At 32.5% G+C, this 18,040-nt stretch overlaps 1 protein-coding gene across 9 annotated transcripts in view; it reads left to right on the top strand.

Annotated features, from left to right (window-relative positions):
- Nucleotides 1-14,703, top strand: part of LOC118203504 (dietary and metabolic glutamate transporter-like) — a 205,500-nt gene extending 190,797 nt beyond the window's left edge. For all 9 annotated transcript variants that reach the window (XM_085815060.1, XM_085815064.1, XM_085815061.1 and 6 more), the window contains 3 exons: nt 8,783-8,938; nt 11,795-11,880; nt 14,432-14,703. In XM_085815060.1, coding sequence (XP_085671186.1) covers nt 8,783-8,938; nt 11,795-11,880; nt 14,432-14,605 — 416 coding nt within the window. In that variant the 3' untranslated portion in view covers nt 14,606-14,703. The remainder of the gene's footprint in view (nt 1-8,782; nt 8,939-11,794; nt 11,881-14,431) is intronic.
- Nucleotides 14,704-18,040: the final 3,337 nt, after the last annotated feature.

Genomic DNA, 18,040 nt, shown 5'->3' with positions numbered 1-18,040 from the left:
ATGTGAAGTGACATGGACAGTGTGGGATTAACGACGCCTCATGATATAATTCGGCACTCACTGATGCAATGCTATAACGTGCTCAAAAATGTAACACAACCATACTATTTTATTGATATTTTGTACGTCTAAATGCCTTACTATAGCACTTCGTTGAAAAGTTAATAATCAAGTGTCTAGTATCTGCATGAGTGAAACATTTGTTCTGTCTCCGGTCATCAAGATATGATACTGGTGCTGCAAGTCCTAAGAAACTGTAATAATCGCTTTTTCAATTTAAATTTTGTGTCGGTTTACATGAATCTAATCTTTCCAACGTTTTGACGGGAAATGCCTCAATGACTTTTAAGTTAGAATTCGAAAAATTCAATTGACGAAAATTGCGGGAAGATTTGACTTCTGAATGTAGAATCAATTCGTAGGATTTAAATTAAGCAAAAAAGCTGTCTTAGTTAGAGTAGATTTTGCGAAAACTTTAAGGATTTTGCATAAAACTTTAAGTAAATTTCAAGGACGATTAAATGCATTCCTCTTCAAGAGCAAAATCATTTTTTTTTAAATGGGAGAAATGAGGATCGTTTAATATGCCAGAAGTGATGAGCGGAGCAGTTCAAGTAACAACTTAGCCCCATCCTTTGAAGAAAATAGTAATGAAAAATGAAAAATGAAAAATAAAATAAAATAAAAATTCTGAAAGTATTAGGAAGAACTGGAATGGAAATAATATTATTGAGTAAGGGAGATAATTTTTTGGTAATGTGAAAAGCTTCAAGGAAATCTAATTCACTAATGTAAGAAGCTTTACAGAGAACTTTGGAAGACCAAAAGTCAAGGTTGTAATCAAATTTACCACCATGATTGACTTTTTATTTATTTATTTATTTATTTATTTATTTATTTATTTTTTAAAGATTTGTTTTTTCTCCTTTTCGAACATATGACTAGTGATCCTTCTTGCAAAATTTTAATATTTGTCAAGTTTAGCCTATGTATGATAACCACATAGTTAGAATAGGCTGTAAATTTCCCAAGTATTAAAATCAGAAGTAGGATTCTTAGAAATCGAACACATAATATTGGGAGGGGAGTAAACAAACAGAAAATGGTTTACGGTAAACAGTAGAGTTAAAATAAAATTCATTGAAGGTAATTAGATTCGTAGGTTTCGAGGATTCGAATTTTCAGTCTTATTTAAAATGTTTTATTTATTTTGGGTGGCAATGATCTGGCATGAAGTACTGCAGAAATTTTAAACATTGTGCATGTTTATATTGGAGTACAGTTATTTAAATAATTATAAAATTTGGCAATACTGAATAATAAATAAATACATGCATATATCATGAAATACCGAATGATAAAGCAAACACATAGATTCCAACAAATGCTCAGGACACGTGTACCTTAAAAATAAACTGTTAATAACATATTTTTGAATAAATCAACAAACTTATGTGAATCTTTAACAAATCACATTGCTTTCAACATAGTATCGGTGACAAAATTAAAAGTTTACTATGCAGAGAAACTTGGAAAGGAATATTTCTACAGAAAAATGAAATACTTGTGGATATGGAAATAATATTTGGTACATATAACATGCATATTAATCAGTTTCAACCGGCATACAAAATGCACACACAGTGGAAAACGTAAAAATATTTCACTTGAACTATCAAATGAGGTAGGGAATGTTCACAACGTAAAGTAATTGCACGATATACGATAACAATCGAAATTTGCATTTTGATCAACATGCCTGCGCATAAATGGGCTACTAAGACTAGCGTGCCATCCTGTGAGGTAGCTTAAAAGTAGTAACCACAAACGATCAAAGCCGTCGATTATCTATCTGTGATTCATCTGTAGAGATTATTTTAATTTTCTAATAGTTATTTTTTATTTTGAAATCCTTCTCTTGGAATTCTTGTTTTCCACCTACAACTCCCTGCCAGAAGGAGATTTCAGTATCGCGTTTTGTGTAGATGAAGTAGAACCAGTATTTAATGGGAATTTCATTCACTTCCGTAGGAGAGGTCAGTAGTGGCTGATAGTATTCGCCGGTGAGGTTGAGTGCTTGTTATATAATAATTTTGAATCTTCCTTGTTGATTTCTGTTTTAAGCTCTCTGATACATTTCAGTGGCATAATGTTCTTACTCGACAAGCAGTTGACTTAAGCTTATCTGAATATGGCAAAAGACTCGATGACTACGTGCCTAAGGGGAGGGATGCCTTTGTAAAGGACTTTCTTAGGGAAACTGGCCAGTATGCACGCTACACACGGAGAAAAAAACGAAACAGTCTATGCAGCCAGCCCGTTCGACCGGATTCCAAATACCGAGCTACAGTGTTCAGCGACGTTATCGATCGGCCATTGGTAGGCGCCGTCAAGCAGTTGAAGTAACCTCATAGTTTGCGGAACATTAACGTCCAGTGAGTTATGGCTGTGATAATCGCAAAAATTCAATTTTATTGCATACTTAAAGAGTGTTTTACAGTGAGTTTTCAGGCAACATTTCTATTGTACTTGTATTAACCTTCCACGACTTCTTAACACCTGTATTCTGATACAATTATTGTCATAATATGTTATGAATTTTACAAATGCACTATAACTGTGTTTTTGCTTTAAAATGCTCTGTTAAAAGTCTTATTTATGTGGTTACAGCCGAAAACATCGTGGCAAGAACATCGCGGACGAAAACGTCGCGAAGAAAACAACGCAAGGCGAAAACGTCGTGCTGCAAAACATCGTGGAAGAAAACATCGCAAAGAGAAAACATCGCAGTTCTAAAACATCGTGGTACAAAACATCGTCGTCGAAAATAAAGCGGTTAAAAAACTTCGCAGTTTAAAAACATCGTCGTCGAAAATATCGTGGTAAAAAATAAAGTATCTACAAATCATCGCATGACGATAACATCACAGACATGATTTTTTCAGGTTTTAATAATTGTAAATGGATATTTCCATAATGATTTGTGAGCGCAAAATGGAAAGAAGGATAATTTTTACTTTCATATTTTTTATTAACTAATAAATTTTTGCTGAGAAAATAACAAGGGAACTTAAGCATAGAAAATTAATGCACTTAATAGAATTTTAAACCGACATAGTTAACTAACAAAGGCCATTAATAAATCATTTTTTATAAAGTTTTTATTGGTAATTTTTCATGAGAAGTATAATCTATATGTTGCATTTAATTTTCTATGCTTAAGTTGCCTTCTTACATTTTCAGCAAAAATTTATTATTTAATAAAAAAATATGAAAGTAAAAATTATCCTTCTTTACATCTTGCGCTCACAAATCATTATGGGAATAACCATTTGCAATTATTAAGACCTGAAAAAAGCATGTCTGCGATGTTATCGTCATGCGATGATTTATAGATACTTTATTTCTTACCGCGATATTTTCGACAATGATGCTTTTAAACTGCGAAGTTTTTGAACCGCTTTATTTTCGACGACGATGTTTTGTACCACGATATTTTAGAACTGCGATGTTTTCTCTTTGCGATGTTTTCTTCCACCATGCCATGTTTTGTAGCACGACGTTTTCGCCTTGCATGGTTTTCTCCGCGACGTTTCGTCCGCGATGTTATCGGCGGACACCATTTATGTCGAATGTACAGATACAGATAAAAGTATGCGGGACACCAGCAATGTACCACTGGTCAAGCGGTAATGCCTTCCCATAGTAACTCTTATGGAAAAAAAAAATTTCAAGCTTTACAAAAGTTTACAAAGAAAGGTTGAGAAAATGAACAACTGAAACTTTCAGACTTTAGCTATTATAGTACATCGTGCAATCACACCTTACATACCATATCTAGTATTTATTAAAAATAACGAGTTAGAACATAAAAGATAATACAATATAATTTCAATACAATTTTAAATTCAGAAACTAAATTGAGAATATCAGTTTTGATGTAGCAAAAATAAGACAAATATAATAAGTAACAGATAAACATAATGAGATAAATGTAAGAAACACTGGGAAAGCATGATGAACTGTACTAATAACACTGTTGCGTTCTATGGGTTCGTAACACTTGATGACAACACTGATTGACAGCAACACTTGATGACGAATCAAAACACAATTTTTTCGAAAGTCCTATACAGGAAAGTTCCAAAGACACGTTACCAGTCGTCGTAAAGCAACGGAAAACTGAAACAATCATCATTACAGCCTTCAGGCTACAACGGTGAAGACAGCACAGCATCATGGCAAAGCACTCAAATATAGCTCCTGACTCGGTTCGGTTGCTCTCAAGCTAATCTCTGAACCCAAACCAGTATACACCACTATTGAACTCAACATACTCTAGACACTACTCTCTCAAGATACACTCCTACTCCACGTACAAGCAGAGTACATACAGCTTTTGACCTGCCTTCGAGAATATTATGTTGAAAACTTGTAAGAATTCGTTGTAAAATGTTCTCGCTCCGTCTGTGGCAGATAGCTAATTTTGTCGCCAAATGTCACCAAACGAGCGATTTTGTGCTGAATCTGGAAACCTTACCTTTCCTTGTCACTTTTTGGCAACCCCAACCCTACTTTGAGAGGAAGCTATCTTGCCACAGCTAGCCATTTCGTAACAATACCAAGGAAGGTGTTGACGGGGTCAAATCGATTGAGAATAACATAAAAAAACACGATGAGTAAGAATCTGAGAGCTCTGGGATTTGAGAATGCAAAAATGCGGAATACGGAAAATAATTTTGACAAGAAATCGACACAATTTTAAGAAAAGGTACTTAATAAAGTATGCTGAAACAGGTTATTACAGTTTGTAAAGTTCACAAGTGGAATTCTTTTGAACATATTCACAGGATGTAAAAGTTGATTTACATTTATGGAGCATGAGGAAATTAAATTTGCAAAGATCTAGGTCGAAGTAAGAAAATTGTTGCATAATTTTTGGAAATTTAGGATACTGACGTTTGTCTTTAATTTGAAACCTTTGGAATGCCAGGAGAGCAATTTATGGGGGGGGGGTATGTGATTATCCCCAGTTAAGCAGCATAAGAAAGTGTAGAGTTCCTTTTTACCCACACACACACCAATGTTTAATGAACAGCACAGCATTTAAAAAAGGAAATAATTTATTACTTCGTAGAGTTATTAACTTACACTGATGCTGGAAACTGAAAAAATCCGCAGTGCCTTCGCCGGGATTCAAGCTTCGTACCTCCTGAATATGCATCGAGCGTGCTTCCGGTTACACCATGAAATCATGCGAAAAAGAGGGGGGAATACCTTATAACTTAACCCTTATTTTTAAAGTAAAGGTATTTGCTTTGTTTTATTTTAAAATGTATATTTAAATTTTTCAGTACCCTTTTTTGTTAAACACCTTCAGTATAACACGTCATTTATGAAGGCGTGATATTTTGAATGTATTACGCTGGTTGCAGGTGAAAACGTCGTGGACCGAAACATTGTGAAGAAAACAATGCTAAAAGAAAATGTCGAATAAAGTATGTATTGTAGAATGAAAGAAAGCAAGGAGAAAACACCTTGCTTTCTTTCATTCTACATTTCATTCTTACATACTTTATTATGTACCAGTTCTAAAACATGGTACATGCTAGTGTAGAACATGGTCATAGAAAATTAAGCGGCTGAAAAAACTTCGCAGTTTTAAAAACATTGTCGTATAAAATACCACTGTAAAACATAAAGCCCTACCTGAAAATCCTGATAGCATTGTAGATATGTTTTCAGAGTTTAAAAGTTTTAAATGCATGTTCGCATAATGATTTGTGAGCGCAAGAAGAAACGACATATATTTTACCCTCTGTATTTCTTAGTTTTGTACTAACTAATAAAGTTCAAATGAAAAAGAAAGGAAAACTTAAAGTGATCAAAATGTGAAAATTAGTAAAAATTAATTCTGCGTACAGAACTTAAAAAAATTTTAAACTTATGTTGCTGAAGCTACGTTAACGCTGGTCCGGTGGCGAGAAAAGCGGAAACGCGAAAAAAAAGCTCTCTAAGTAGGTCCGTTCACACCAGCGAGGAAACTTTCGTTTCAAAAGTTGTCATATGCGCACACTAGATGGCTCCTCGATCGGAAACCTGGGGGAAAATGTAAATTTTTGTGCGGTATTTTGACTTTTTACGGTTACATTTTTTAGTTAAAATGGATCTAATCTCTGCTAGATTAAAACTTATTTTACTTCTTGCTTTATGTAACAGAAGTGGAATGCAACGGGAGATGACCGCAGCAAAAATAGGATATCCCAGAAAAAAATCGTTGTAAATATCTAATTTACTTTATTTATGACTTTTGTTAAATGATAATTAAAAATTCGCAATTTTATGATTCGATTTTGGAGAGTGAAGTTTTCATGGGCAATATTACCAGAAAATTTTTTGCATGATGTGTATGAACTTCCCTTAATATCATTGGTTTAATAATGGAATAAAAATTATATTTTGTTTTAATATATGCAGGATTTATAGCATTACTAAACTAAATACCACACTTGAAAAAGAAATCAATTATTTTCAACTTAATAAACAGAAATGTTTGAAAAATGTTTTAGTTTCTGCCTTAGTACATTTTATTTACCTGAAAGTAACTGTAGTTCCTTCAATTAGTCGTTCACATGTTAATGAAGATATACTATTTAAAATTTTATTTTATAAAGTCACTTTTATCTAAAAGTCATTGAAGTAACTGCATTTTATATAATACTTCTTTTCCTCTGTTGAAAAACGAATTCCACAATTAGTAAATTTGCTAATTTTCGTGCAAAAGTTCTTTCTTTAAATTAAAAATTATCATCAATGTTAAACCTCTGGCTAAGTTTATGTTTGACTGAAAAGTGGTCATGCATGTTCAGAAAAACAAATACGAAGCCATTAAAATGCTTAGAAGTATTTCATAAAATCAGCTGCATACTAGCGAGCTTCCCCATATAAATAATAGTTTTCTCAATTTTTTTTTAACAAATGGTTTACTCGTCACCACTCGTTTAAATTTAAGAACTCACTAAATCTAATTAGGTAAAGCAGCAACTTTATGCTAATATCAGTATCGATTTGCTAGGCTAGCGGCAGCGGAAACAGAATCAGATAATAGCATCCAGATCATCTTCTGAACTGTGCCTAAGGCTCGTTGTTGAAAGAAGGCTAATGCGCACAGTGCCGACTGGAAGGCGAAAATTATGTTTATAGTTTATAGGCAATGAAAAATAAATGCAAGCTTCTTGTGCACACACACACCACAAAAAAAATTTTAAAAATTGGTGTATTTACACCATCTTCAAAGGTGAGAAAAGCAAAGCCGAAACGCCCAATACAAGTCCATAGTACCTTCTAAGTTTTCGACCGAGTGTATTACCTCCGCACTAAGGTGTCTTGCAATCTGAACACGGTTTTCAGACTTCACCTTCATGAATCTGAAGAAGCGTTTTGCTACTCTGAAAGTAGAGGTAAATTTTTCTGTAATTTTTTTTTTTTTTTCAAAATACCAACTTCATTACAATACCAGCCCTGGTGGTGCTTAAATCCACATTCTTTAACACTGGAAGACAACGTTTTATCCATTAGGAAAAAGGAGGAACCTTAAACTGATGTAGCTAGATTTTAAGAAAAATTGAAAATCTGGAATTTCCAAATCCATCACTATTTTCTCGCAACAATTTATTGCTTTAGATTTTTCTATAAAAATTTTCCACCATATATCATTTATGGTTGATAATTAAGGTTTATTACTGCTAATAAACTTGAGATTTAAATAATTTATTAAGATATTCTATTAACATATGCATTTTTAATGATTACCTGAAATTTTTATTAAGATTACTCCTTTTAACTTTTTATTTTCCTCAAGAAGAATTTTTGAAAGTGTAACCATTTACAAACAATGGTATAAACTGGATATTTGAAAGGAGATGCTTGAAACTGACGCGGCAAGGAGCGAAATGTTGAAGTTAAGTCATCACGCGTGGTCTCCGTTCGTCTGGGAAATACCGCCTCTGAATTCTCTTCTGATTGGTTAACGCTTTCTACCCGTAATTCTGATCGCGTTGATGTTAACTAGGATTGACTATTAAGTCATAATAGATTTTTAAGAAAAATATATTGTAAAAAAATCAAAAAGTAGAAGATAAATAAGTTTAAAATTCTATTTAACTACTACACTTAACGTAAAGTTTTACTAAATTCCAGATTTTGAATGCTTGGGTATCCTTCTTGTGTTTGTAGTAAAATATTATTAGTTAATACAAAAATGCAGAAATATGAAATATAGAGGCAAAATATTAGTTATGTCTTCTTGTGCTAACAAATGCATTACGCGGAATCTCACTTAGTTCTTTTCTCTCGGAAAATACATATTTACAATGTTGTCTTCATGTTGTGATTTGTAGGTGCTTTATGTTTCACCACGATATTTTGTACGACAATGTTTCAAAAGTGCGAAGTTTTGTGCCGCTTAATTTTCTTCTACTATGTTCCAGGATTGCGATGTTTTCTTCTTGTTTTCTATTCTCCCGCGATGTTTTATACGACATGTTTCCGTCCTCGATATTTTGCCACGATATTTTCGGGGGTCAGCATCTTGTCAGCTATGAAGCCGTCTCATATACTACGAATTATTTTATTGTAAATCAGCCTTTAAAAAAGATTCGTGTGTTTGCAAGACTTTCATTCGAGCTAATAAAGTAATTATTTCTTCCAACCATTATTTCTAATATTTTTTTTTAAACCTGTCGAAATTTTCCTTTTATACCTGACCATTTTTTTTTCTTAGATTCCATATTTTCATGTATGGGTTTCATCGCCATTCTTTTGGCCGGATGCGATCCTCTTCTAAACACAGTATTTTTCACAATAGGAGGTCTTCTAGGTGATTTCATAACATTTGGTGTTTGCATGGCGGGAGTTGATATTGCACCAAATCTTACAGGTAAGCAAGACAGATTTACTTGATTTATCTCTTGTCACGACACGATACTAAAATCGCTATCGGTTTTTAAGCTCTAAAGTAAACTAGATATGGATAACTCACATCATCGAAAAACTAACAATGTTTAAAGTGAAAACTAAATCTGAATGTTTGTTATTCAGTCAAGCAAATATTTGTAGTTGGATCGACTCGAACTTTTGCTCGCATTAAAAACCTCAGCATTTTCTAAAATAAATTAATTTTATTAATTCTGCTTCTTTTATTCAGCTGGATTTTTTACAATAAAGTTTTTTATGCTTCTTGATGTTCTTCCAAAATTAAAATTTAACAATCATAATTTTTTTTTTTTTTTCGAAATGAATTACTAAATTTATGTCGCTGATTTGGCGCCCTTTCCAATTCCAAAAGTCTCACCTGCCTCACTGTTCTCCCAGCTCTGCTAGTGAGCGTTGACTTAAAAATATTACAACACAAAGTTACGAGTCTCCTGGATCTGGGGTGAACACAAAATTTTCCTTTAATCTTCTTTTAAGTGCACTACCTGATTACCTTCTACCAGACGCTACAAGTTTATGGACGATTACGAACAGCTGCTTTAAATCTGAAATTACCAATTAGGTCCAATTAAATTACCAATTTTACTCTCCCACGGAACACCTGCTATTCAGCAAGTGGCAAGCTGAACCGACAAGCAGCCGGGGTTAATCCAAACTCTCGTACATTTACAAGCTATTCCTGTATTAAACTGCTTGCTATTGAAATCAACTTAATTTCTGAAATGAACAATCCTGTGGAGAAATGAGGCAGTAGAAAAGATGTAAACTAAAAATTGATTTGGTTAGTGAAACTCAAATGTAATGCCGCAGAGAAAGAAATTATATGGAATCAAGGAAAAATTAATCCATTATACAGTAATTCATGTAGAGAAAATAGTTTCAATTTATAAATATTTCGGATGAAGAGCAACCTTCAAGAATGAACTACATGCGTGAATCGAAGCTTCACTGTATATGAAATTTCATTTTTGTTTCCAATTCGTTTTCAAGCAGTTGTGTATTAATTATGTTTTCCTTTCTTTCTTTTCATCCCCGCATTAACAAACAAGCTGCCTTTCGTCTTATTCTTCGAAATATTTGATTTTATACAAAAATTGTCACTTTAGTAATATTACAAATACTGTTAAAAAAAGAGGAATTTTTACTGTTCTTCCTTTATTGCTAATTATACAAATTTCCAAGCACTGTTTCCTTCAAAATACTTTCCTCTGGTATGAATGCACCGTTGCCATCCTTTCTTCGCCTGCTGGAAATTACTTTTATCGAGGGTGTGCAGTATTGTCGTCGTAGTTTCCTGAATTTCGTCGATGGACTGTAAACGAACGTCCTTCAGAGTAGTTTTATGTTTGGGAAAGAGAGAAAAGGCTGCCTGACCAAGTCCAGAGAATATAATGGTGAAGAACAACAGAAGCGTGATGTTTTGTCAGATGACTGGTAACAAGAAGCGATATGTGAGCTGAAGAATTGTCATGATGCAGCATGCACCACTGCTGAGATCTCTTCTACATACGGAATCTCTTAATCATGTTATAATTGTCTCATTAATAGAGAATTACTCTTGTTTACTCTCTGACTAATTGGTAAAAATGCACTAATTCATAGTATGTCGACGTGGAAGATCATCCAGTTTTGGGGAACTTCGGCAACCGAATTTCTGGCTTCCCTAAACATTGACACTAATCAAAGTACTGTGTTTGGCTCTTGCAGCAATCTTTCTATGCTTTTGGTAAAGCATTTGGAATGTTTCTATGAAAGGTTTCCCCAGTTTTACTTAAAATTCCACACTGACGGATTATTCTTTCAACCTCTTTCATTTTTGCTTTTTCATTCCTCGGACGAGAAGCTCATACATGACCTATCTCGAATGGTAGTTTCTCAATGGTTCTCAATTTAGCGTATATTTCGGAGCTTGGTCAAAGGCGATATGTTACCAAGATATGCCGCTAAAAAGTGTAAACTTTCGCGCGTAATTTAAAAAGTTCCATCCTTTTTTTGGACTATCCTCATAAATAATTATTTTATTTTAAATCAAGAAGACATTTCAGTTACAGATGTAGCATTTATTAAAATTCCTCCCTTAATAACATACACTGTACAATTCGTTAAAATTTTGCCGTTATGATAAAAGGAAATCAGTTTATCAGAAGCATTGTTTCTATGCTAATAATATTATTAAAATTAAATTTCTCTGTACAAATAACAAAACATTTTACAAATTCAAAAACTACTATTCCTGATTATTGATTCTGAACTCAAAGCTATGATTTCTGAATTTCGTATATCAAATACTAAAATAATCGAAGAAAAGACTAAGTAATATTCAAAATATTTAAGTCGGTGAAATATACATTTCCAAAGATTTAAAGATACATTATCGTTTAGTGTTTGTGCATCATATTATAAATATGGTATCTGATCAATATTCACAGAATAGCGAGCTTGCTTTACCTGATACGTATACAGAGCGAATTCATAAGAATGGATTATTGCTTGTTTTTTCCAGCATATATTTTTAAAATACGTAAGTGAAATGTAAGTTCTCTTTTCTATATTTAAATGGCTAAACAAAATGCATGCATTCTTTGACCTGTTCTCTCTTTTGAAGATACATATGACTTAATATTAAAAAACTTAAATTAATTAAATATGAATTTAATATTTGTAGGTTTAAAATTATTATTAAATATTTAATAAACTTGTAGGTATTAATAAATTTGTAGGTATGAGCATTACCGACTATATAGATCTGAAAAAGTTACATATCGCCAATATAATACTAAAATGACCCTTTTTATTGCAGGCACAGTATCTGGAATATTAAGCATAGTTGGTGTCATACCATTTTTTGTCATTCCAGCATTAGTTGGATGGTCAACAAAGTATGAAGTACGTTATAAATGCTTAAATTTCTCGGTAAAAGTTAATCCTCATTAATTATTTTATTTCTTTCAGAGGAAAACTCATGCTGATTGAAAAAGTGATTAAGAACTAAGCTTACGCAACACGGAGCAATATGATAGTTATGACGTTAAAAAAATTCTCTTTATAAGGAAACATAAATAATTTCGAATTCTACAGTTTAAGGTTCTGTTTGACTTATCGAAGCTCTACAGTTTGACAACCATAGCTCATGTATATTTGAACGACAATAAAACTAAGATTATTTGATAAAATTCATACATGTATAATTAAAACTGAAATTAAAATAATTTGATAAGCGCAGTTCATACACGTTTGGTTGACAATAAAACTAATATTAAGATTAATGAAGTTAGCGATATTCCTGTTGCCCTAGAAATTTAAGGATACTCTAGGTTACACAGAAGGTCGTTCACACTTTATGAAAACGATTTCCTATTTAAATTTTCAAGCAAAGATTTAACATTTTCAATACAATCGTCATTTTGGAAATCACTCCTGAAATTGATATATAGTTAAAAGATTATGTAAATATAGTTTCCGAGTGAAAATAGTTGTATCAACAAAATATAAAGCAGAGTAAAAATTGAAGTTATGCATATCAGATAATCACCGAAGATACCGAAGAAAAATTTCATGTTTTCATGAAATCACAATATATGGAAAAACCTTTCACGTGTGCTTATGGTTTAGTATAGGTATATGCACGTCGAAGTAAAATAAAGGCCTAATTTCGACTGCCGAAGCTTTGGATGACATTCACACAAATCAGCTTTTACTACTTTACATACTTTAGGTAGGCATAATGATTAGCGATGGTGGCTGCCGTATTGCTGTGCCAAGGTTCGAATACTGTAGAATACCATGGAATATTATAAGTGCACGTGCTTATGCGGCATGGAAGCACTTAAAATACACGGACAGCTGCAAGTCTCGACAGAGTGGTGTTAGGGAAAATTGGGCGGGAGACATTCACATCCGTGCCCCTCCATCAAAATTGAGTACACAAAGTGCGATGGGGTTATAAAATGTTTAATAAAGTTTTAGTGACCCACCCATTTCTTCTTGTCCTGTCAGATTACAATAACCAATGCTGACTGCCATATCTTTGGGGCCGGGCTGGAATCCCGGAGAATGTTTAATATAAAAATATGTGTAATATAAAATACTGCCGAGCCGAAAGAGGTCTTCAAAAGTTTGGCGATAGGAGAAGCGAGATGGGAGTACACACGTAAGCAATATGCATTAATTTAAATATAGTATATGATTACTGCAAGGTACATGAAGATTATTTACCTTGGGAACTGCCTCCAAGAACGGTCGGCCGAAATGCTGTCGGCCGAAACGGTCTGTTGCATGAATATTTTCATGATTTCTCTTCAAGTCTAACTTAAACACGATGTTTTTGCGATAGTAAGTTATTTTAAATATATACTTTCTCAAGCGTACAATCATCTTAGTGAGCGATTTACTCTTGGAAAAATAATTCCTTGAGCAAACATAAGCATGCAGTATTTCATTGTTATAACATGTACTAACATTATTATGCTTAGAGGTTCTTCACTTAGAAATAATTAATTAAATAACTATTGCACAGAAAACCCCTGTGATTTTGGACAGAAAACCGATGTGCGAAATGCGATTTTACGCGTACGCGTTATCTTAACTATTTGCAATTATTTTTTTCCAATGCTAGAATTCATTCATATGGGGTACGCTGCAGAGCACCGGCCGCGTTACCATGGCAAAGTACTCTTTACAAGAAATCTTTGTATGCTTGCTCGCTTCAGCTATGGCCAGAAGTTGCCAACAATTTTCTAAGATTGCTAATGATTAAAAATGAAGCGAAAGGAATCCAATAAATTGCAAAAGTAATTGAAAGCGAAGAATTCTCAGATATGGAAGAAATACGAGTATATCTAACACATTTTTTCCATGAAAAAAGGTAACTTTGCGAAAAGCGATTTTGCCGTGAGCGCAATGTATTAATAACGTAACCTCTGTATTCGACAGGGATTAACTGTCATAATTTTCTTTTCTTTTGCACACTAAAATAATTAAAAGATGGTTGATTTTGTAACATAAATGTTATGATTTAGATATTTGTAGAAAATATTTTGAGAACGGATTTTGAAAATAAATATTCAATATAGCGTTATTTGTCATCAACTTATGTTGACAAGAATTAGATATAATATGTAACGTTTTTAAAATAGCTGAATGCATTTTCTTATTCCAGCAAGTTTTCAAAAATGATAGATTGTTAAGACACAATAACATGCCGAATAAATACTAATTCAGAAGTCAAACAACAAAAAATCAGCGTTATATTTTCAAAATTTTTACTGGACTAATTTCGATGGTTTTACCGAACCACCATCCTCAGCTGAAAAAACTTAGTCCTGTAAAAAAATTTTGAAAATATAACGCTGATTTTTGTGGTTTGACTTCTGAATTAGTATGATATATTGTTTTAACCATTGCGAAATAGTTATTTATATATGCTTTCTCTCAACAGCGGTCTATGGCTCAGTGGAGATACGTTTATTATAGCACGATAGGTGTCGTCGTGTTAACTACGGCTATATACTTAGCTTTCGGAACATCAGACCCTCAACCGTGGGGAACAGGTGACGAAGAAAATGAATCGGAAGACAATTTAGAAGCCACAGAACCTATGAAACCTGAATGACAGGAAATTTAGAAATTAGTTTCAATTTTTTTACTGTACATGCTTTGTACATTTCCATATTTTGTATTCCTAACTCCTATACATAACATTTTACTCTCTTTGGTTTGTTCTGTTTTATTACTTTCAAGTTAACCATATTCACAGTTGTTGCTATTGTGCAACATTCCTGATTTCTTTGCCAAGAAATACTTTTCTGCAGTTAAATGTAAGCGTCGTTTGATAAGCGAGGTGAAATAGTTGAATAGTTCTTAAGCAACATTTCCATTCAATTTCTTTGTTGCTGAATGTGTTAATATACGCATTGTCTACAAAAGTTTTCATCCGGTCTTTAGTTTAGCAACCGTGGGTTATGGACATATACTTCCAATCACGAAATGTTTTCAATTTCACAAATGTTCATGCTGTGACATTTTAAACTTTCAAAAAGTCAGTTTCTTAAAATTACGAACCCCAAATTCTATACGCTCCCAGGTCCCTATACTATATTTAGGGAAATATTTTATTCGTTATAAAAAACAAAGCACAAAAAGTTATAAGCTTTCGAAGTCGAAAATCCGTTATTAATTTAGAATTATTAGTTTTATTATTTGAATATGATCGCCATACAAAAATTTATAAAACTACCAATATCTTTCATTTTTGATTAATTCAAAAAATATTACTAATTAATTAAATGCCCGCCAGCGCTTTCTAAATCAATAATTCTAGAAGATTCTGTGAAAAAGATATCCATTAAAAATAAATTATTCATAGAAATGCTCCTCACTTAATCTCTTAATATCTAAAACCTTTTTTCTAAACTCATATTTTATTTTATTTACTTACAGATGCAAATATTTCACTCTTCAGTTCGTTATAGCCTTTGAATATGATTTTCAATTTTAATACAAAATATCTCGGTCAGTTTTTGTTGTGCGGGAATCACATTTTTTGTATTTGATTTTTCATAACGAGTACATAATTTTCCTAAACATAATAATATTAAAAAATATAAAATATGTATATATATAATATTAAAAGTATATTATTAGAAATTATATGTTAAAAATTATGTAATATTAAAATTATATAATATTGAAATTATTAAAAAATATAAAATATATAATATTATCCTAAATAAATGGGGAACGTAGAAAAGCTAAATTTTGCAACTTCTGCAAAAATGATCTCTTTAAATTTATAAATGCCACATCATGAATATTTGGATCATTAAAAATATTTTTGTAACTTAAAGTATCCGTCTACGACCAGTGGTTACGAAAATAAAGGGCGGGTAATCACGTACGTGCAGTAGCAATGTATTATTTTAGACTTTTCACAGCCAAAGCTAAATGCTTTTGTAAACTCCCAAAACTATATGCAATGCAACAAAAAGAACAAAAAGCTGATTGTAATGCATCTTGAGAACTAACCAACATCATGTGGAAATTTTATGTTGCCGTAAATAAAACAGTAGAGAATATCCGTATGTAGTGAACTAATTTACTAAGCTGTGTTCAACGTGGTAAATAATTACTTATCAAGTACTAAAATAGTAATTACTTAAAAAAGAGGAAATTATTCGCTTCAACATTTTAATGGCGTTTTATTTGTTACTCATGTCCAAGTACAGGTGGTATCTTACTCACTTTCTTCATAATTCAATTATTTTTCTAAAGAGAATCTTTTTAATCCAAAATTTGAGATCATTAAATGGTTATTGCATAAAAGATCGCTTTTTGTATAAATTTTCAAAAGAACATTCATTTTCTCAATTAGTTTTTTAAATGTAATATCCCAGTTTTCAATCAAGATTTAATATCTTTTGCAAACATACAATTTCATACTGTATTTTGTAGCTGCTGTTATCATCTGGCTACTTGACCAACTGGAATTTTCAAATGGAAAAACCAACACAATGCGGCATGACACATTGTGTTGGTTACACAACATAAATGTGCAGCCGTAGAGATTTTCATGAAAATGTTTTGCTAACTTTATAGTAGCCAGTAAATCTCTCCTGTTAATATTGTAATCATATTCAGACTTTTAAAGGCTTTAACTGAAACAACGAATTTAGCTTTTTTGATCGCGTGCTTCTTGAGAAGGAAATGCAACTGAGGTCTGTATCGGGAATAAAGTCTTATTCAGAGTGGAAATACGCCAATACAGACATTTTAACTAGAATACATGTTTCAGCATTTTTCCATATTCATCGTAAGAGCCAGTAAAAACTTTTTTGTTTTCTTTAATTAATGAAAAAGCGTTTTGTGAGCTTAAAGTAGTCCTCGGAACAAAAGGCCACATCAAATACGAGATTTGCCAGGATATATTTTCATACATTTTGCCAGATGATGTGAAGAAGTTTAAACACCTAATAATGTAATTGCATTTCAAACGAGTCAAACTTAATTTAGCTTCTCTTCATCTGTGTATACCTTCCTGACACTTTCCAGATGTTCCTCAGACGTACATCTGACTATTATATTATAAAATAGCATGATCTTCAAAACACCTGAGATTCCATATAGTAGTTCTTTTAAATCTGTCTCAATCAGAATGCTGCTGCACTGTTGCACATCACGAAAGGTAGGATTAAAATCGTTTCGTCGATCCTAGATAAAGCATAATTATCTTTTTAGAATGTCATTTAAACATCTGCAGTCCACACAAAATAAATGGAGTTTTCCTTTTTTGTGTAATAATTATAGGTGATAATGATGCTTCAAGTGTTCAAAAATGTTATGGGGCTCCTTTATGTTAATTAATCAGTTATTTTATGTTTTAGACCTTTATTGTCATTTATTCCTCTCATTTCGACGCCAGAATGAAAATTAGTTCGCGTGTATTTAAACTGAGATTTTTAGATTTTAAGATAGAGCGTGTTCTGCCTTTCTAGGCCATATTACTCGGCTCCTACTTTGTAGTCTTCGGAGTTGCATTATAATTGCTGATAAGATTTGTCAGCCAACTTAGCGCTAAACTGATTTGTCTAGCATTTGGCTACTAGGTTCCTTGAATTTAAACTTTACATTTGACTGTTACTTTACTTAAATAGCCACAAGTGGTTAGCTGATTTGTAAGCATTAAGTGTGCTTACTGTTCTTCTTAGTTTGGACACTAATTGATATTCTAGAGCATACCAAACTTTATAATGTCTTACTTGCATTTCTCTTAGATGTTTCAAAACTTCTCCTTTTTTAGTGAAAAAAAAACATCGAAATAGTTGCTGTTGAACAGGCGTGTAACTTTCTGTCTTTATTTGATGTTGCATCACTTTTGTAACATCCACACAGCGGATGAACCTTAAAACCTCTTTAAATTCCCGTATAAAAAATTTGCTGTTTGCGCTTTATCAGAGTTAATAACATAAGGGAATTACATCTTTTAAATACTCAGACATTGGCTAATATGTGGTTTCTTTAGAGATTTCAGAACAGTACTTGTAGAGAAGCA

Source organism: Stegodyphus dumicola, chromosome 4, assembly GCF_044657685.1.
Source record: "Stegodyphus dumicola isolate Sdum_Otavi_A_Nest chromosome 4, ASM4465768v1".
Taxonomy (NCBI): Eukaryota; Metazoa; Arthropoda; class Arachnida; order Araneae; family Eresidae; genus Stegodyphus; species Stegodyphus dumicola.
This window is presented reverse-complemented; position numbering and strand designations above follow the sequence as displayed.